This window comes from Peromyscus leucopus, chromosome 2, assembly GCF_004664715.2.
Source record: "Peromyscus leucopus breed LL Stock chromosome 2, UCI_PerLeu_2.1, whole genome shotgun sequence".
Taxonomy (NCBI): domain Eukaryota; kingdom Metazoa; phylum Chordata; class Mammalia; order Rodentia; family Cricetidae; genus Peromyscus; species Peromyscus leucopus.
The window spans coordinates 152,372,842-152,393,755 of record NC_051064.1 but is presented as its reverse complement, the minus strand read 5'-3'; the positions used below and the strand labels follow the sequence as shown (position 1 = coordinate 152,393,755).

Sequence of the window (20,914 nt, the reverse complement as noted above, 5' to 3'; positions counted from 1 at the left end):
CCCTGTGTACATGCCTATACACAATCCTACCTGACCACATGTGAACCTGCACACAACCGCTTGCATACTACATACTATCATGCATACAGCCAGAGCCTCACATACCTGGAAGGAATCACGCACATCTGCAGTTATCACTCCTGCCCAAACTCACATTCTCACATACCTGTATCCAATTGTATATACCCACAACCACACACATGAACAGTTACATGGACATGACCCTCTCTCTCTCTCTCTCTCTCTCTCTCTCTCTCTCTCTCTCTCTCTCTCTCTCTCTCTTCTCTCTCTCTCTCACACACACACACACACACAGCACATGCACACCCAATGGCGGCCAAGGCAAGTGCTCAGAATCCTTTCGAGTTGAGCTGCCCACTCTCATCAGCTCTCCTGCAGCTCCTGCTGAGCCCGGGCAGTCAGAGCAGCAGAGAGAGAAAACTTCCCAGTCACAGCACCAAATAAGCCCCAAACTGGGTATATCATCGAGTCCTGGGGCTGCAGGGGCAGGGCACCCTGGAAGGAACTGGCTCGCACCAATGCAGGTCTTCTGGTCTTCATCCAGCTCGTAACCATGAGGGCAGGTACACAGGGGTCCGTGCTAGTGTGACTGCAACCATGTGAGCAGCCGCCATTGCCAGCCTCGCAGCTGTTCACAATCTCCATCTCAATCCCTGTGATGACATCAGACAGCCGGGATGTGGGACGAGGTTCAGCCCTCCCTAACCAGCCCCTGGGCACCCACACCCAGAGCTGCCCAACGGGAACTGACTTTAGGGTCTTGGGGCACCACATTAGCACCCCAAGTCCCCCCAGTCCGCTGCTCACTGACTACTTACGGTAGCACTGCCGGCCATCAGCACCCAGCTCATAGCCTGCGTGGCACACGCATTTAAAGGATCCCTGAGTGTTGAGGCAGCCGTGAGCACACTGGGCCAGCCCCACGGCACATTCATCCACATCTGAAAGCGAGAGACAGAGAAAGGGTTGTTAGAGGCTCTCAACAGCGGGAAAAGCGGTGGTGGCCCCACATCCCTGGGCATGTTAGCAGCTTCATAGCTTGGACAGCTTAGTGTAGATCATGCTGCCCAATACCTGCCAGGCACACCCTGACAGATTCCTGGGGATGGAGTTCACACAAATTGTGTCTCATGTTGAGCCCAGAGAGGGTCTTCTCTGTTGTACCAGTAAAGACTTCCTAGTGCAGATGGGTATGTAGCTATCCATGTTCCCTATCCTGCAGGCACCTGGGCATCTGGCATGACATCTTGGGAGGCCACTGCCTCTCTGACAGCCCTAGGAGAACCGCACTCACTGTGAAGTCACTGGGCAAAGGGCAGACTTCCCTCAAGGCTGCTCATCCCAGACCTGCTGTCTACAGAGAAGCCGGGACAGCACCCAGCTAGGGATATAGAGGAGCACAGCCCTGGCCTCGCTGTACAACAGCAACCAGCAGGATGAAGGAAGGGATTCTGGAAACCAATGCCAAACTGTAGCCTATAATTAATGATGCATTTGACAACACTTGCCCTGAGGAAGCCCAGCACTGATTCACTGGGACACTTCCTGGGGTTTATCTGTGGTCCCTTGTCCCCTCCCTCCCTTGCTCTCCTCTCCTGGGTCCTAAGGATCAGGTGCTAGGTGGGCACTACAGGAAGTGTGTTTAAAACAGAACTGAGTTCCCTCCCTTCTGCAGAAACATGACTGGGTTGTAGACAGCTACTTGGGTCTGTTTCCCCGCCCCCCATAACCCCCATCAGGGAGAGGAGACTGAGTGGCACCCTAGGTCACCCAAAGACCTACCCAGAAGGGTGCCTCAGGGATGCTGGGCTAGGCAAAGCATCCTACCTTCACAGGCCTTGCGGTCTGCAGCAAGCTGGTAACCTGTGTGGCAGCCACAGTGGGCAAGGCCTCGGAGCTCCTGGCATACGTGCATGCAGCCACCATTGCCATCTGCACACGGGCTTCTCCCTGCACGCCAGAGCCAGAGGGGTGGAGGCAAAGAGAAGAGATGGGGAAAGTGACTGACAGATGAAGGAGCCCCTCTCTGCCCCAGCCTGTGCTGTGGTCCCCCACTTGTGGGTAGCTCTGAGTTTCCCCCAAGAAGACTCCATAGCCAAGGCCAAGCTCTTAAGGCTCAGTCAAAACACCAGAGTCAGTACCCCGCCAATACCCATGACTTGTGAGTGTCACAGTTCTCAAGGAACATGGACTATGGCAGAAAGCAAGGCCTCGCCAGAAGAGGGCCTTCCAGGAAGGAGGTGGCCAGCCCAGGTCAGCTCTGGCTGTGAGCCTTGCCTGCTCCTCCCAGAGCTCTTGCTTTGAGATAAGGTGTTGAAACCCATACCAGGGCTAGAAGCCCCAAATGCTTCTCCCCAGCCCTCTGACCCAAGGACCTCATGTGATCGTCCAGCCCTATGATCCTCCAGGGCCTTGTGCTCCTCCTCCACCCTGTGAGTCCCTCAGCCCTATGACCCCGAGTTCCATAACAACACCCCTGGCTGGCTCTATAACCTATCCAGCCCTGTGTCCCCCAGCCCTAAGATCCCATACTTCTCCACCCACGTGGCTGGCCTGGGCCCCCTCATCTCTACACTTACTTCCTACTCTGCTGGGGAGTCTCAGCACCTGCTCTGTCCCATTTCCACATCTGGAGGAGGGGCTCTGATCCTGCCCCACACATTCCTTTAGCTTTAGCAAAGTCCTTTTCTCATATGCAAGCAGCCCAAAGTCCTACACACTGACCTGGCTACCTCCTCTACCCAAACCTCAGATGGACATCTAGGGATGAGGGGTACTGTCTCCATCCTGAACTTCCTGCCCTGAGGACATGCCGTCCAATACTGCTCACCATTCCTGCACCTCAGGTCCACAACAGACCTATCTCTCTCCCACCACCAGGTTATCACTGCATCAGGCGCTTCCCTGGATCCTGCCCCCCCCCCCCAGCTCCACAATACTTACGCACACAACGCCTGCCATCCTCCTGCAGCTGGTACTGGGGCCGGCACTGGCAGCGGTGCTGTGTCACTGTGAGCTGGACACACTGATGCTGGCAGCCACCATTTCCCAGAGTGCAAGAGCTGATGGCTAAGGACATGAAGAGCTTCAATCAGGCCAAGAAGGCAGAGTCTCAGTCTCACTTGAGAAGGACTGATAATGATGGCTTCCCACATGAACCCTCACCACCAGGGACTGGATACAAGGTAGATCAGTCCACCTTGACAGAAGTCAAGCATCCCCCCAGCACAAGACATACAACACCAGGAGGCTGTTGAGAAGCAGATGGCTCATTCCCTGACAGCAGGCTAGGAGGCATGGTGAGATCCACCCTACCACCATGGTCCTCAGGCCAGGACAGAAGGGCAGGTACGGAGCCTCTATGAATGGCCAGCTCAGCCTAAAGGCCTGGGAAATCAGAGCAAATTCTTTCTACCCCAGGACAGGCCACACCTCACATCCTATCAGAGTGTTCACTCTTCCCAGCAGCCATCGGTCATCAGAGAGACCATATCCCAGAGGACAGTACCCTGTCCTTTCTGGTTGAACTGCTGTAGGGCATGGAAGCGAGATCCTGTCTGGCCTGGTGGGTGCCTGCGTCCTCTGTGGATGAAATCAGTTGTACCCCCAGCTGGCCTGTGGAGCTGGGGGAAGATGCTTTTCATGGCAAGGCACACAGGATGGACACTGAACTTCACTAGCAATAGCAGCCAGCTCCTGGCATGGATTTGGTTACAATCGAGTCTCTGGCAATGGCCTTGTGGTTAAAGGAAGTTAGCCCTGAGCTCTGGAGGAAAGCCACAAGAATGCTGCCCCTGGCCAGGGAGGTAAGGCTGTCTGCCTGCAGGCCTGTGCTCAGAGCTGTGTCAGCAAACCTAAGAGTCATTACTAAAGCACTCTGGGGGCCAGGCTGTACCCTAAGATGCTGCCTGGATGTGGGAACATTAACTTTAAGCAGTACTGTCCGTGGCTCGGTTTAGAGAAATGGTTAATTACTGCCTAGGAATGGGGGATTGGTACCATTGAGGATGGCACTGCAAGGCCTGGGTGCCGGCAGCGGCATGGGTCTTGTGAGCTGCCTCAGGGCTCTGAGAAGGCTGGGCTTCCTTCAAAGCAAGCTTGCTGAAAGGCCACATTTGCTCATGAAACAGGTCTCTCCTCACATGAAGCACAGCCAGAAGAGCATGTGGAAGCCCCCTTCTCTGGGGCAAAGTCAGCTGTGGGGAGGCAGTGACCCAACTCCTGGCCACCCAGGGCCCCCAGCATATGCACCAAGGGAGGAGCTATAGCAGTTTCCTACAGAACTGAGGAAAGCCTGCCAACCTGAAGCCTTCCCCAACTCTGCTCTGACCCCTACATTGGATGGAAGCCATGCTGATCCCAGGCCTGGCTGGCCTCACCTGAGTCAGCTGTTCAGACACCAGCTCTCCCTCCAGAGGCGTCTGGGCGCCCATGCACATGGCCTCAGCTGGCCCCACATTCCTGGGGGCTCTGTTTACTTGTGCTCACCACACCAACTGCATCCCTACTCAGGACATGTAATAGAAACCAGAAGTCCATTCTGGCAGGACCAGGAAGGCACAGAGGGGCACGATGTCTCGGTACCTCGGCAGGAAAGCACCACCAACCAGGAGGGAAAGGTATTTCATCTCCGATCTGGTCATGGGCAAAGCAGCCCATGAATGAGTCCACCATGGGCTGGCATTAAAGACCTGCAATTTCAGTGCAACCTCACACCCTCAGAACCATCCCTGTGCTCTGCTCCACAGAACTGTGACTTCACAGATGCTCCCAAGCTGTGCACACCAGGGAGGCAGGCCAGCATCACCCAGCACATCCTTTGTGGATTCCTGGAAATGTGAGCCAGACAGATTGTCTTTTCTCTGTGCTGGGCTGCACAGCTCCGGGAATGGCCAGGGTCTGTGTGCCTGGGCCTCAGGGCTGGTGGAGACATCTCCAGGCCCTCAAGTTGCTGAGGTCCAACTGTAGGACACTCACTCTGGGGACTTCTGCCAGGGCCAAGGCCAGAAGCTCACATCTGGTTATGGTTCTAGAAATCAGGCCCGAGGTGAGACATGACCAAAGCTGAGTGACCTTTGGAGCAGAGGTCAGGGACTGGCCTCCCTGCAGGCAGTACATGCTCACAAGCATACTCAGCCATGGGTGGTGACACACTTGGAATCACAGTTCTGGGGATAGAGGCAGGAGGGTTAGGAACACCCAGCCAGCCTAGGCAACAGGGCTGGGTAGGTCTGGCTCCACAACACACCCCATTTTCCACTTCACCCCAACTCAGCAGGGGTCTGTGATCCGTGTACAATCCTGCAGGACCCAACAGTCCTGCCCCCTGGCCCATCCTACAGTTCCCAAGGTCTCACATAGGTCTCCGCCCACTTCCAGATCAGACACAAGTGACTATAGTTGGGTGACACTCTATATTAGCATCTTCATGTATGTGTGTGTCCCGCACCCCTCCCCCACTCACAAGCCGAAGCCCTCTGATACAACAATGTTCAGGCTCTGCTTTAACTAAGGTCCGAAGTGGTCACACAGAGGGGCTCTGATTTCATCAGGGACCAGGCTGGCACTTTGCTTTTGGACTTACAGCCATGTGAAAAATAAAACCCTGTTGCTTAAGCCCAGTGTGGTGTTTCGTCAGGGCGGCCAGCACTGACCAATTGGCAAATCCAAGAGTCTGGAATTCCAACCTAGCTGGGCTGTGACTCCACTCACAACCAGCAGGAGTCACACTACTCAGGGTGGGGTGTGAGACGCAAAGCTCGGAGGAAGGAGCGGACTTTGTGGAGGAAGAGCCTGGGCCTCATAGAAAATACATTTCCTACAAGACAGAGGGCTACTTGTGCCAACTTGTACAACATTCTTGGATGGATGACACCCCAAAAGGGCACTAGCCCGTCTCAGAAGGCAGCACCTATATTACAGGAACACTTAGGTCCTGAGCCATGGCCTCAGAGCCTTGGAGCATGAGTGCCATGCAGTTGGCAGCATGTGGGGGACGGGCACACCGGGTCTTGGGGTGGCTCTAGGCTCCAGCCCCTAAACTCATCAGCACAGACTTACAAGAACCAGGCCTGCCTACCATCCACCAAGCCATGTCCGTCAGCTGCTTTTATGCAGCCCTCAGACCAGTGTGGTGGTTTGAGGCCAGCTGGAGGGTGGTGCCACAGGGTTATGGCTGTTGTCCTTAAACTGGTGTGGCTTCTGGGTGCTGAGAGCCCCCACCACGTATGGTCAGTGGCCAGAGCAGTCTGTCCTGTCCTAGGAAGCTCTTTGACGGGGCAGGAGCAGATGGCAGCACAGAGGGACTCATCACACCATGCATACATACATGCATACATACATACATGTATGCATACATACATACATATATGCATACATACATATATGCATACATACAGGCAACCTCTGGGCTCACAACTCACAACTTTCACACCACACCCACAACCCTGGGCAGGTTTCTACTGCCAAGCCTTAGCGCCCAGCGGCATCCTCACAAGAACTGCCCAGCTTCCTTCCTCCAGAGCATTTACCAAAGTATCTGGTGAGTTACTAGAAGGCAGATATGTCCTGTAAGGAGGACTACTCCACCACAGAGCCAATGTTGGGCCTTGGTGACACTGCAGCTGACCCAGGGACAGCAGGACTGGGTCCCTCCCACCCTCCCACCCCCACTTCAAACCGGTATTGCCACACTCACCAACCCTGCCCCTGTAGCATGCCACCCCCCTGCATGCCCAGTGTGACTGACTAACTGTTCCCGCTGGGTTCTGTACCCAGCTCAGGGCTTGTGCCCTCTTCCCTGGCAGCTCTGGGTTGGGACGAGACACCTCGTATGGCCTGCTGAACCTCGGTACCCTCATTTCATCTCAGCCTGCTCCCCCAAGGCCAAGCGGAAGCAGTCCCTGCCCCGTGAAGAGCCCAGGGTGGGGTCGTGAGACAGAGAAAGAGACTGACCACAGCAGCTGCTCTCTCCCCACCTCTCCCACTGGCTCCGCTCAGGCCAGGCTTCCTGGGCTTCTCAAGGCTGGGAAGCTGACCTCTTGTGTGACTGTAACCCCTGCCAGGGTTGGGAAGGACTGGGAAACATGGGCAGAGCTGCATCTGCGGCTCCATGGGGATGAGTTTTGCAGAAGAGCCTCTCAGTCTGCACATTTGAGCTGCCTGTGGCTTTGGCCCCAGACCCAGGATGCTGCCAGCAGCAGCCTCCAGGTCCCAAACAACCTTCCTTGAGGCATCTCCTTCAGGAAGGAGCCTTGGGGGGGACTGGGGCTTGTAAAGCCTTTACTGTCCTGATGCCTGGGGAGAGAAGGCTCGGCCAAGGCCACAGATACACACAGGCAGGGACAGACCAAGAGCAGGGCTGGGTAGCCTTCCTCTAGTCGTGTGCACACTAGGATCCATGTGACTCTGCAGTGGAACCACCACAGGTGTGTGTTGGCAGCAGAGCCCTCTCCAAGGGTGTCCGTCCTGAGCCAACAGGTGTGAGATGAAGAGAGGAGAGGCCACCTGTGCCCCGGGGCTAAGCCAGTGACAACCACAGTCCCTCAGACTGGCCCCATTTGTCCTTCAACCCAGAGGACACAAGGAAACAGCCATATACAAGGCCAGGGCCTAGGTCATATTAAAAGCTACTGGATAGGCACATGCCACTCAGAGCACCCCAGCCACGGGGAGGAGGAGGGCTCCCTTTGCAGTGTTATGACACCCTGGGGCTATTCCACTCTGGAGCTCTGCAAAATGTCACGGGAAAGTAGGAATGACAGTCCTGGACCCTCAGCCAAACCACCATCCTGGGCAGGCCCTACTTTCCATGGCCAGGGAAAGAAGGAACTGGACCTGGCCCAAGCACAGAAAGCTAGACCGGCCTCGGGCCTGGCTGCACCCCTCCCCCAAGCCCTCCCCCAGTCATCACCCCAGAAATGAGACAGAGGACAGAGCACCCCAGGAGTACCTCCCAAGCCATGGGTAGGGCCCCTTTGTTCCAGTTGGAGTGGTATCCAGGACAGGAGACGTGTTCTTACTACGGTGGGTTGACGGCAAAGTCCTTCTTAAAATATACATTTTTAAGAGCAGGGGAAGGCTCCGTGGTTACAAGCACTGGCTGCTCTTACAGAGGACCTGGATTTGGTTCCCAGCATCCAAATGGCAGTGCACAACCATCTGTTAACTCCAGGTCCAGGGGATCCAACCCCCTCTTCTGGCTTTGACAGGCACCAGACATACGCATAGTGCACACACATACATACAGGCAAACACTCATACACATAATAAAAACAAAATTTAAAAAGAGAATGGAAATGGAACTCTTTCTGTGTTTTATTACTATGCTTAGACCATTTGGAGCTGGGTGTGGTGGCACATGCCTATAATCCTGATGCTTGGGAGGTGAAAGCTAGGGGAACAGAAGTTTAGTGCAGCTTTGGCTATACAGTAAGCTCAAGCCAGTCTTAGCTACATGAGACCTTGGGGGGGGGAGAGAGAGAGAGAGAGAGAGAGAGAGAGAGAGAGAGAGAGAGAGAGAGAGAGAGAGAATATGAATATACATTCCCTATCCTGGTCTACTTGACCTTGGAGGTGAGTACGTGGCATGGCCTGTGTTAGATCCTCCATAGAGCCAGAGAGAGAGAGAGAGAGAGAGAGACCATCTGAGGTCACTGCTCTGCATGTCCGACCAATGTCCAGCAAGACAACTGTCAGGTGGGAGGGGTCAGAAGCCCTGAGAACCCACCCACTTACAGTGTTGCAGGGACAGCCACCGGAGCAATGCAGACAGTTCACAATAAACACGTGCCATGAGTCCATCCTTCTGGGGCCCCACAAGTGCAGAATCTAGCCTGTCTGTCTCTAACATAACAATGGGTGGGTGGGCCCAGGACCAGGGCAGGGTAAAGGGATATCCCTCCTGAGCTTCCTGAGGCCAGCAGCTTCAGGCTCCTCTGAGCAGTACCACCGGTCACTCTGGGTCTAAGAAGCATCCCTTCTGTCTGACTGTTAATGATACATCCCGTCCTGGCCCTCTATCATCTCAGTGAGGGCCACTATCAATGGAGAAACACAAGGGAATGAGTGTCCTAGTCCTGAAGCCAACAGGGAGCCCGCAGCAGGGGTCACCCCTCACACCAATCTCCAACGTCACCTTTCTTTAAAGAGCATGCCGCCTGACAAGGGTGCCCAAGACTAAAGAGCCCACGCCACAGACTCCCAGAAAGACCAGCGGGCAGTCACTGGGCTCCGCTATCACGGCTACCCTGGAACACATGGCAACATTCCTGCATCTGCTTCTACTTCTCACTCGGGCAGCTGCCTGGCTCCTGCAGCGGAGCGGACAAAGGCTGGGACATGTGTGTATGGGGTGCAACCCCCCAGGGCTGGCACATTGCCAGCCATATAGCAGCCAAGACCAGGCTGCTCAGAACTGGCCCAAGCTGTCTGGATCTCCAAAGTAGAAAGTAGGGGTACCTTCCCCCAAGAACAACATAGAAGCAGAGGAGGGAATCAACAGTCTCCAGGGTGCACTATGAAGTGGACGGCTGCTAACTGTTCTTACCAGCTTCCTCTGCCTGACCCTGGATGTCTCGTTAGCTGAGCTGCCAGAGGACTATGTTCTCAGGAGACCACTAAACCCTTCCCTCATAGCAGAAATCCTACAGACAGCCAGGGCCAGGGGCAAGGGGCCAGGGGCCAGGGGCCCGTTTTCTGATTCCTCCTTGCCCCTCTTGCAGCTCACATCCTCAGGCTTCCAGAGAAGCCCTGTTCTGCAGACCAAGAAATGCTTTCTGTTGTCAGGGCCAAGGCTCAGCCTGCCTCCCTGCCACCCAAGAGCAGCCCGAGGAGTCTCCCACCCCATGTCCTGGTGGCAGCCCAGCTAGGCCTGGGTCCCTGTTGATTGATCAACCCCTGCAGATGGTCTCAATCTCTCAACAAGACTCAGCAGAGTTGCAGAGCATACACAGGCTGGGGACACAGGGACCTGCGTGAGCAGAGAATGCACTTTTTTACCCATCCAAACCTCAGCCTCCTTACCTGAGTGGGGAGGGAACAGTACCACCCTGCAGGGTGTGTTCAGGACTCCCAGGCAGCCATACTCCACAGGAAGAAGCTGCTGAGTGTATAGTCCAATGCCAGCCCACTCAGGCTTCCCTCAGTCCCTTCCCAGACCTGAGTACATTCTGAAGAGTGAGGGTCATCAGAGGCTCAGAGCCCAAAGCAGGGGATACTTACCTAGGCAGGTCCTGCCATCTGTGTGGAGCCGGAAGCCAGGTTTGCACTCACAGAGGTAAGAGCCAGGGGTATTCACACACCTGTGTTGGCAACCACCATTGTGTGCACGACACTCGTCCACATCTAGGTAGAGAGAGTGGAGTTACTGGCTAGGCACACGCCAGGCCAGGTCCATTGCACTAAACAGATGGAAGCATAAACCCAAGACCTTGTCAGACCACATCTATTTCCCGCACAACCCCAGACAGAGGCAGTGCCCATCCTCCATGGCTGGCATGCCCTAATGGGAAGAGCTACCAAATGGAAATTCAGCATGGGCCATTGTCTTCTTCCTATCGAGTGCACACGACCCCAAGGGTAGGACCAGCCCAGGAGTCCAGAAGGAGACAATGAGGGCTCTCCAGGGGAGATTCAGGGTGAAGGACGGACTCAAGGCATGGACAGTGGTACCCCCCTCTCTCTCTGTTCACACAGCGCCTCCTTTCTCTTTCTCAGTGCTTCCTAAGACCTGTCTGCTTGGAGTGTGACCCTCATTCCGTGATGCCCCTTCCAGGAGGTTTTCCGGAATTTGTATGGAGAGTGCCACCAGGTACCTCAGGGCAACAATGGGGATGTGGTGAAGAGCCAACCGCTGGCTGGCAAGGAGCTCACCTGGAGCCACAGAGGGTGCCCTGCTCTGTGCACCTGTCACAAGAGGCAGGGAAACAAAGCCACAAGCCCCTGCTTCTGTTCCACAAAGCCACTGTCACATGAGTCCTTGGCTTGAAAACAAAGGCTTGATGGTGCTAATGAGGACCCAAAATACTTCGAGAGACAGAAGAGCCAGGACATGATAAGGGTTTCAGGCCCCACGTTAGAAGAGTTAGGGTGACAACATCCATTTTATGGGGTCTAGAGAGGAGTGGTTCCTGATCTCAAATCCCTAGAAGGTCACAGAAGCACACACAGCTCAGCTGACATACGTGCCAGGGACCTTCTCAGCCAGCGGTCTGTAAAACCCTATCTAGACAGTCTGGGCATTCCTGGGCACCACTCCTGATCCCCAACACTGTGGGTAAGGTGAACAGGCTATAAGAGCAATGGACTCTCGGCCATTCTCAGAACCTGCAAGGGGATCTCCATCCTCCTGGGCCAGTCAGAGGGGAACAGTCAGTGTGCACAGCTGCATGCTCCTCAGAAGCCCGGGAGCCCTGCTGACCACAGACTCTCAAGCAGAAAGCAGTCTGTGAAGGAACCCTGGGCACAAGGCAGTCGTTTCCCAACAGGACCCCTCCGCTAGCCCTCCATACACAGGTGTGACAGCATGGGTCTCCCTGATCACACATACCTCCCAGTTCTCCACAGTCCGTTTAGACAGGGACAGTTACTCTAGCCTCCCTCTGTGTGCAACCAACTCCCTACAAGGGTCCCAGATCACTCCTATGAGACATCAGGCAGGGATAGGGGCTTTATCACTGTCCCAGGTGCCTTGTAAGAGGGACTAGCACAATAACTCCAGCTTCAATGTCTTCCTACCTTTAAGGAAATGGAGAACCTACTACTGTGGGAGCGACAGTTCATAACGGAGCATGGGCTGAAGCTCTCAGCAGCCCCAGCACTGCCATCGTCTAGAACCCACATCTAGACACAGCAGGTCCATCGCAGACTGAAGGGTTTCCCCCCAACACATCCCTTCAGCCCTGTCAGCCAAGCTTCCTGAACCGAGACAAACCCCTTTGACAGAAATAACTGACATTCTGAAAGCAGGGCAGAACCCTGCTTGCTTCATCTCAAAGTGGACCACAGGGCGGCAGCACAGAGCAGTTCTCAAACAGTTTGGAGGGCCTCTGAGGTGCAGAACCTACAAGTAGAGCTTTAGCTATGACCTGGGGAGCCACAGGCTCAATAGTCCTTAAAGTTAGCATGGTGGGCTAGATAATGTCCCTAAAGATGCTCGCAACCCCATTCTCATGACACCATTCAGCAAAATGGAAGATGAAGACAGGACTGTGCAGAGGATGTTGACTTGGGAAGAGTCCTGGATTATCTGGACAAACACAAGGCCACCACAAGGCTTACAGGGGAATGGGAGGGTCAGAGAGAGCAAGGAGGTGAGGGTGGACAGGTCTGTCACTTCCTCATTGAGTCCAGGCCTCTGTGCACCAGGAGGGAGAAGACACAGGTTCTCCCAGGTTTGCTTGATGCTTACATCTCAGTTCTAGCCTTTTTGGGACTCCCACCTCCACCACCACCAGGTAATTAGTTGAGTTTAACTGTTTTAGTTTGAGATAGGTCTCATATAGTCAAGGCCAGCCTCAAACTCACTATGTAGCCAAGGATAGCCCTGAACTTCTAACCCCTGCCTCCACCTCTTGAGTGCTGAGGTTACAGACACAGGCCACTACATCTAGTTTTTAATGCAGCACTGAGAATGGAACCCATGGCTTTGTGCATGTCAGGCAAACACTCTACCAACTGAGTTACACCCCAGTCTGCGTCTGTATTGTTTTAGGGTCCCAAGTGGAAACCGAACTTAAAGAGTGGTCATAAGAAAAAAATACAGAGTACAGATAAATCTCTTGTGTGACCCAGGTCACATGAGCTGCTACTCCATGAGCCCACAGTTTCTAGCCTGGCTTCCATGAGCCCACAGTTTCTAGCCTGGCCTCCATGAGCCCACAGTTTCTAGCCTGGCCTCCATGAGCCCACAGTTTCTAGCCTGGCCTCCTGGCTCAGCAGTACTTGCTGGAGGTCATCTGCATGGCCAGGCTCACAAGAGCTATCTGTACCCTGGCATGCTCAGAGGCTAGGTTCCCTGGAATTTCCTCATCCCACAGGCCCATGCCCCAGGATTGTGCTACACCTTCCACACAGAGATAGTGCAGCTGGGGTCACACTGAGCCATCCTGAGATGCTCCAAAGAGCAGAGCCCCCCAAAACATAGCAGGGATAGCTGGGATGCCACTATAGCACAGACACCCTCCTGCTGACCCAACAAGAATGGCCCTGAGCAGAGTGTGCACCCTAACATGACCTGAGAGTCAGAATGGGACCTGCTTGCTCGAGGGGCTATGTCTGGCAGCAGCAAACCCGAGAGTACCAGGGAAGGGTCATCCAGCTGGAGGAACTGGAGAAGTCATTTTAAGTAGTTCTGCCCCCATCTGCTGTGACCAGTGACCGGGGACTTGGCAGCCTCGTGACAGGATCTGCAGCACATGGCAACATCGCTGTGCCAACCTGGGCCAGTTCCCTTGGGAGCTGAGTAAGCCTGTAAGAACCTGCTAAGCTGAGGCTGGTGGTGCTGCAGGGAGGCACTAAGAATGCCATCAGGAGAGACCGGGGCACCAATCTGTACCCAACCCACCAGCTCCCCGCCCAACAACACACAACAGTCAAGGCTAGCCAGCCACCAAATGTTGCCTCTGTGGAAACCACCTCAGAGCTTTCTCAGCCATCACTATGGCTTCCAGGAAACACAGAGACCTCTGGGACCTCACCAGCAAGCCCTCTCTGCCAGGCACCAAATGAGTTTCCTGTTGCTACACACAAGACACCAGATTCCCACTCTTGAAAACCATACTCCACAAGATTTCTTCTCCTGCTGCCCTTGTAAAAGCCTCAGAGCAGGCACTGGGCTCCAAGTTCTCTAAAGCCTGGCATGCCCAACTGAGACCTCCTGATGCTACACAGGCTCCCAAGTGCCACTTCCAAGGCAGTGACATTCCAGCCTCGCCACTGAGCAAGAGGTCAGCTCGGGGTTGGAGGCTTTAGGACCCTCGGAGTTGAGGGACACAGCAGAGAAGACGAGCAGCATCTGATTATGCCCAGGTGTCTTTCAGGCATGGGGGAGTGAGACTCACCCCAGGGACATCTCAAGTCTAGGAGGACTTGATAGGGAGCACCAGAGGCCCTTGCCTCCCCCTGGGGTGCGAGCGATGAGTCACTTGAGAGCTGAATACACCACAGCCTCTGGTCACATTCCTGAGGGTGCCCAGCTCCAAGCTCTGCGCAGCCATGCAGAGGGAGGCTGGCTCAGAGGCGTCAAATCCGGGCTTCCAGGGTGAACTAGAATAAAAGGATCCTAACACCCATGGCTGCTGGAGTCTGGAGTCCAGAGCCTCTAAGTGACCCTGCTAGCTGGGACCGAGAGCCTTGTGGGTCAAAATGACAGCACCTGCCATACTCACACAGGCCACCCCAAAATGTCCCTAAGCACCTCCCTTCTCACCTAACTCCAGAGTGGCTGACACAGAGGAGGGGGACATGGAACACTTAGTGCAAACAGCGAGGACTGCTCGCCTCCTCCAGTCAAGTGACCTCCCTGCTGTTACAGGATGGAAGGTCTGATTGCTCAGGACACATTTGGGTCCTGTCTCAGCACTAGTGACCACCTGTTGGACCCTTCCAGGTCTGGTTCCCCCTGGGCTCAGTGTCTGACATAAACTTTGAAAAAAAAAGAGGGCTGACAGCAAGTTAAGATGACTTGCTGCTCATCCAGAGGATTTCCTTCCCAGAACCCACATGGGGCTCACAACTGTCTGTAAGTCCAGTTCCAGGGGATCCAACGCCCTCTTCTGGCCTCTGAGGTCACTGCGTGCACATAGTATACACACATACATGCAGACAAAACACCCGTGCACATCAAACAAAAAAATATATAAAAGACGGAGAAAGAAACAAAGGGAGCATGCTAGGGAGGGGCATCCTGACCCCACCCACCCCTGTTCCTGGGGTGCCCACCTGGCCTCTGGTCACTGGTGCTCACGGGGTAGCCGGCCTGGCTCAGGTGGCATGGGTAGCAGTTCCTCCACAGATAGCGGTAGTGAGTGCCGGTGACACTCACCAGGCTGCCCAGGAGCCCAAGGCACCAGAGCACAGCCAGCCCTCCCCAGCCCCGGGATGTCTCCATGCCGGGTCTGTGGAGTGGTGGGTGGCCTGGGCTCAGGGATCTTGTTCAGGGCTCACAGATCAGGGCTCCAGCTCCAGGCTCCAGTGCACACCCAGCCCAGACACAGACAGCCAGATACACTCCAACTCTGAGGCACTAGGGCTGTGCGCCGGCAGGGAGCAGCTCTGGGTCTGGCATGTCCCGCCCCTTTGCCTTTATGGTTTCAGCTTTCCCTCCACCCCTTGCAGGTAAAGGCCAAATCCTCAGACTCCAGGGGGAGCCGCCTCCACTCCTAGCCCCGCCCAACCACCCCCAGGGGGCCATGCTGGTCCCGCCGACAGCACACCCCATGCATTCCTGCTGGCGCACTCACAATCAAACCATGATCCAGAGACACAAACCCACACAAAACCGCAAGCACATACAGACACATGTACACACACAGGCCCACCGTACACACACACACACACACACACACACACACACACACACACACACGACATGCACAGACGCACAACTTCAGACTGAGATGAGCACACAAACTGCATAGACATACAGTGTCCTGGCCAACCAGAAGAGAAACCAAAAGCGGAGACTGAAGCCACCCTGGCAAGGCTGGGAGGCCCTGCTGAGGAGGCTCGGAGGGGAGCGAGGGGAGGCGGGGCAGTGTGAGGCCACAGTACAAAGCAGGAATCCTAGGCATGGGGATGCTACCACCACTTCACTCCCTAAGCCCTGTGTCCCAGTCTATTCCATCCTTCACTGGGCTCCAGGAAAAGAGCCTGGAAAGAGTCCCCACATCCCTCAGCATGAGGACAACACTAGAGAGTGGAGTAGACAAGCTAAGAGGGACAGCCCCATGCACAGGCGTGGGTCCAGGGAGACACACATCTGGGCCCTTAACCAGCTACTCTGTAGCCTCTCTTGCATGGAGAGCCAGGTCTGGGATTCCAGCTTGGGTCGGGGATTCCTTCCTAAGCCTGCACCTTTTCTGACACTTCCTCATTGGCAGACTTCTCCTTCCCAGGGTCTGAATGAAGTTGGAAAAAGAGCTGTGCCCAGCAAGCTGGGACACTTGACAAGATGAGGCGCTTGGTGATCAAGGGATCCCTGTTGAGAAGGTCCTCTAGATTTTGGCTGAGACCCTGAACCAGAGTGGGAGGACAGGAGAACTGTCCGTGTCCACTTCCAGGAAGCTCCTGACAGCAACCCGCAAAAGAGGCAGCCCTAACACCTTAACAGCATAATCTGTTCTCCTGGAAGTGACCAGTGTCTCTCTCTGAATACTCCAGATAGACAATGAGCACAAGGTTCTGTTAGCCACAGCTGCCAGGAACAAAGAGGGTTCATGCTCCCTGGGCCACCAGACTATAGGTTGGAAAGGTCTATGACCCATAGTCTGACCCACTGACCATATATGGCAGAGAAAAGCCCTGCTGTCCAGTGGTCTTACCTAGTAATCTGGAGACGGGAGAAGAAGCCTTGCAAGCCCACAATGTCCCTCCCACCTGTTCTGTCCTGTCTGGAATCCAGGCCCAGCCTGCCCTATCACCTACCTGCTGGGGCATGACAATGCAGACATGCCTATCTGGGATCTGCTGGTCTGCCAGGTAAGCCCCCCTCTCCTGCCTTCCCGAGTGGCACATCTCAGAGACACCAAGCCCTTGCCTTGGGGTGCTTCCAGAAACCTCCCCAGCAAGCATGCTGTGGGCGGGGCTTGGATAGCAGGCAACTCTCATAGTATGGTACTGCTTGGTACTGTTTAACATGTACCCCATTTGCCCATGGAGACTCCAGGGTCCCAACTTCTATAGTCACTGGCTACTGGAAGGTTGGTTGGGGGCTGGCTGAGTCAGACCAGCATGGGATGAGGTAGTAGAGACAGTAGTCATCTCTCATAGAGAGACAGGAAAAGACACTCCAACTCAAATCACTTCACCAACGAGAGATGAGTCAGGGCTTCCTCTGCTGGCATTCCTTTGGGCCACAGGCTGGGTCAAGTGACAAAGTGACACTAACACCTCTTTAGGTAAAACACACTCCAACACCTCCCAAACTCAAGGCCCTAGAAGTAGGAGACCTACTCACTTGTCCTGTTTGGTTTTTGGGGTGGGGTGGAGTGTTGTTTGTTTTTTATTTGGTGTGTGTGTGTGTGTGTGTGTGTGTGTGTGTGTGTGTGTGTGTGTGTGTGAATTTGAAACAAGCTACAGTTATCTGGGAAGATGAGCCTCAACTGAGAAAATGCCTCCATCAGATTGGCCTGTAGACAAGCCTGCAGAGCATTTTCTTGATTAAAGATTTATGTGGAAAGGCTCTGGCCAACATAGATGGTGCTACTCCTGGGCAGATGGTCCTGGGTGATACAAAGAAGCAAACACAGGAAGCCAGCCAGCAACTATTGTGTAGCAGTTTCTTCAAGATTGAAACTTCTATCCTATAGGTAAACTCCTTAAGACAGAGAGTAGAAACTCAAAATAGCTTCAGGAAGTCCCTGAAACTGATCAGATTCACTAGGCCCCTCCCTCCCAAGAGTAAACAAGATTGCCGAGAGTCACTCTCAGACAAACCACCTGGAAGAAGCAGAGCTGCCAAGAAGCTTGAAAGCAGAAACCAGCCGAGCTGCCTGGAAGAGGCTTAGGCCAGCTGAGGCACTTGGAAAGGACGCTCTCCAACCAGTTGAGCAGCCTGCAAGCTGTGCAGTGTGCTCCAAGTTCCCAGCTTTTGTGATCTGTCACCCTTGCTGGGGTGGGCCTTGGTGATGCAGCTATCTTTGGTCATTTCTGCTCCTGTAAGCAACCCCTCACCTATATTTCTGTAAGTAACCTCAATAAAACTCATGGGTTTCCAAGTTGGACTTGCCCAGATTTCAGTCATCAAGTGTGTCCTGAGAATTGTAAGCTGAAATAAACCCTTTCCTTGAATATTTGGTCCCCAGGTAGTGGCCATTGGGAGAGGATTGGGTGGTGTAGCCTTCCTGGAAGCTGGTTGTTTAGAGAGGATCTGGCAGTAGAGCCCTCCTGGAAGCTGTGTATCACTGAAGGTGGGTTAAGGGGTTTTAAAAGATTTTGCCACTTCAAGTTAGCTTTCTTGGTTTCCTGTTTATAGATCTAGATATGTGTGAGCTCTCACCTGCAGCTACAGCACCATGCCTACTTGTCTTTCTCATGCCCATGCCCAGTCCCCAGCCATGACATCTGTCTATGCCTCAGTTTCCCCTCTACAATAAGGGGTGACCGTGGCAGCACCTCCCTCCTGTGGAGGAAGGGTAGACATGAGTGGGAGGTCAGGCTGTCTGACCACCCCCGGGGGGCCCCTCTAATAATGCCAAAACCCCAAGGCTAAACATTAAGTCAGTGACAGTGTTTAGAGCTGGTCCCTGAAGGACCTGTCCTTCCCTATCAGTCCTAAAGATGTCATGGGAGCCAGCCAGACTGGCCTGAAACAAGCCAAAGGACTCCAGCGCTGGCCCCATCAACCAGCGGCCACATCCACATGCCTGCTGAGCCCAGCCCCCACAATCTGGGACCACTGGTGGCCTCTCATTCATACTCCTTCTTCTGCTGACTCCGGCTCTTACCCTAGCCCAAGTGGGGCTATTCATTCCCATGCCCCACATCTGTCCAGCCTGGCCCAAGTGGCAGCCCAGGGACTTGCAAAACCACCCTACTGTCCCCGTCATCTCCCCTCGTTGTCACTAAACATATCCAGACACAGGACTCTGGGTTCTGGATGCTGTTTGGGAAATGCCTTCCCAATACAAACCCGCTGTGGCTCTGCCTGTGGAATGTCTGTGTCAGCAGCAGGGGCCACTCCCACCTCCAGCCAGCCTAGCTCCCTCCCCAAGCAAGCAGCCACTAGTCTCCTCTGTCTTGATTCCCCCCAAATACCACAATGACTCCCCCCAAACACCATTACTTCCTTCAGAGCTAGGAGGCCCCCTGACTCTAGGCATCTCCCAGAGCGACCAAGAGCTAAGAAAGTAGAATGGGACCCCACTGGCTCCTGCTCTGTGGATCTTCCCTTAGCATCATCCTTCGATACCCTCTCCATGAATTCTTTCCTGAAGCTTTACCCTGGTCCAACTTGGATATCAAACTCCTAAGTACATGTTACTGAATCCCAAAGGAATGAGCAGTACCCAGGCTGAGGACAGAGTGGCACTGGATGAAGTATAGCTACACAGAAGCATGTCTGAGGGTGTGGGGGCCTATTTAATACTTTTTCCAGGTTCCTAGGAGCTCAGAGATGAGGCTACCTCCCCACCTTGTCCATGCTCCCACCTGGCAATATCCCACAGGGCCAGCCAGCCCTAGGTGGAACTGCTTGTGTAGACCTGGTGAAGGATCAAACAATAACCAAGTCCACAGTAGACAGGGGAGGACATAAAGGAAAAGAGGAAGCAAAGACCTTTAGAGACAGCCCTGAGATCTAAATCTGAAGTCCTAAGCGACCACCCCATGGTGGGGTGAGGTACATGGCTGAATAAGCAATGATGTCCACGAGCATCTTCACATGCCCATGTGCTGGGCCAGTGTAGGCATGCTCCCAGGGGCACCTTAAGAGAACTGAAGGGAAGGTCTTCCAGGCCCAGCAAAGGGGCAGACACCCATGCAGACAGAACAGGGCGGGCTGCCAGCAGGACAGGGTCATCTCATACCAACTGCATCTCCGCTACATGAGATAGGCCTGAAAGAGGGGAGAAGGGCCAGAAAGAGGCTTGGGGTGGTTACCTTCGTCAACATGTCACAACCCAGAATCACTGGGAAGAGTCTCAATGAAGGGGTGTCAGTGGAAACTGGTCTATGGGGACATATGGAAGACTGCCTTCCCTGAGTCAGTCAGAGAAGGAAGACTCAGCCTGGTGTGGGAGGCACCATTTCCTATACAGTGGGGCCTGAACCTTGTGAGTGGAGAGAGCTGAGCACAAGCGTGCGTGTGTCACTTCTCTCTGCTCTTGACTGTGGATGTGTTGGAACCAGTGACCTGAAGCTGCTGCTAGGGCTGTAACCTCGAACTGTGGGCTAAAATAAGCCCTTTCTCCCCTAGTCTGCTTTTTCTGTGTGTCACAGCTCTGGCTGCCCTGAAACTCGCTCTGTAGACCAGGCTGACCTCGAACTCACAGAGATCCATCTGCCTCTGCCTCAGGAGTGCTGGAATAATCTGCTTTTTATCAAGGTATTTTGTCAGAGCAACAGATATGAAAACAGAACAGGGCTGGAGCCTGCATGGGAAACAGGAACTCAGCCTCAACCTCCTTCCAGATAGCACATGCACCTGCTGGCTGTTTCTGACCCTTCACCTTCAGAGGAGGTCAGTCTGCAATCTGCAGCCAAATATAGCTCAACTCACTTCCCTACAGAGCCCAGACTCCACAGCATTCCTTTCAACCCCTCTCCTACTGTGCTGTGTGGAGGTTATTTCAGGAGCAGAGTGTACTAGGGCCCCGCCTGGCCTCAGAGCACATAGAGTCTGGCTGTGCCTCCTGGAATCATACTGAGTGAGCCTTCTGGTAAACCCATTACCGGTCTCTGCTCCTCACCCAAGCCGAGGAAGAAGAATGGATCCAGCTGCCTTTCCTGCCTGCAGCCATTCCTGGCAGGGCCAGGTGGAAATAAGAGAGGCCCCTATCCTTGCAGATGGAGGGCCTCCTGGGAGAGCAGTTTTGATTCACGGCCTCTAGAAGAGGCTGTATATCCTAGGGATACTGGACCCACCCAAAGCACCTGAGACCGCCATGCCAGATTAATGCCAGTGAGGCACCGCAAGGGCCAGACCTAGAGCCATTCAGTGACCCCAGAGCATGTG

The 20,914-nt window shown here is 54.3% G+C and overlaps 1 protein-coding gene across 1 annotated transcript in view; it reads right to left on the bottom strand.

Moving 5' to 3' along the window:
• Positions 1-20,914, bottom strand: part of Megf6 (multiple EGF like domains 6) — an 89,486-nt gene that overhangs the window by 9,570 nt on the left and 59,002 nt on the right. The window contains 6 exon segments of the mRNA XM_037203359.1: positions 302-600; positions 603-674; positions 840-962; positions 1,849-1,971; positions 2,965-3,090; positions 10,243-10,365. Of these exon segments, the coding sequence (XP_037059254.1) occupies positions 302-600; positions 603-674; positions 840-962; positions 1,849-1,971; positions 2,965-3,090; positions 10,243-10,365 (866 nt within the window).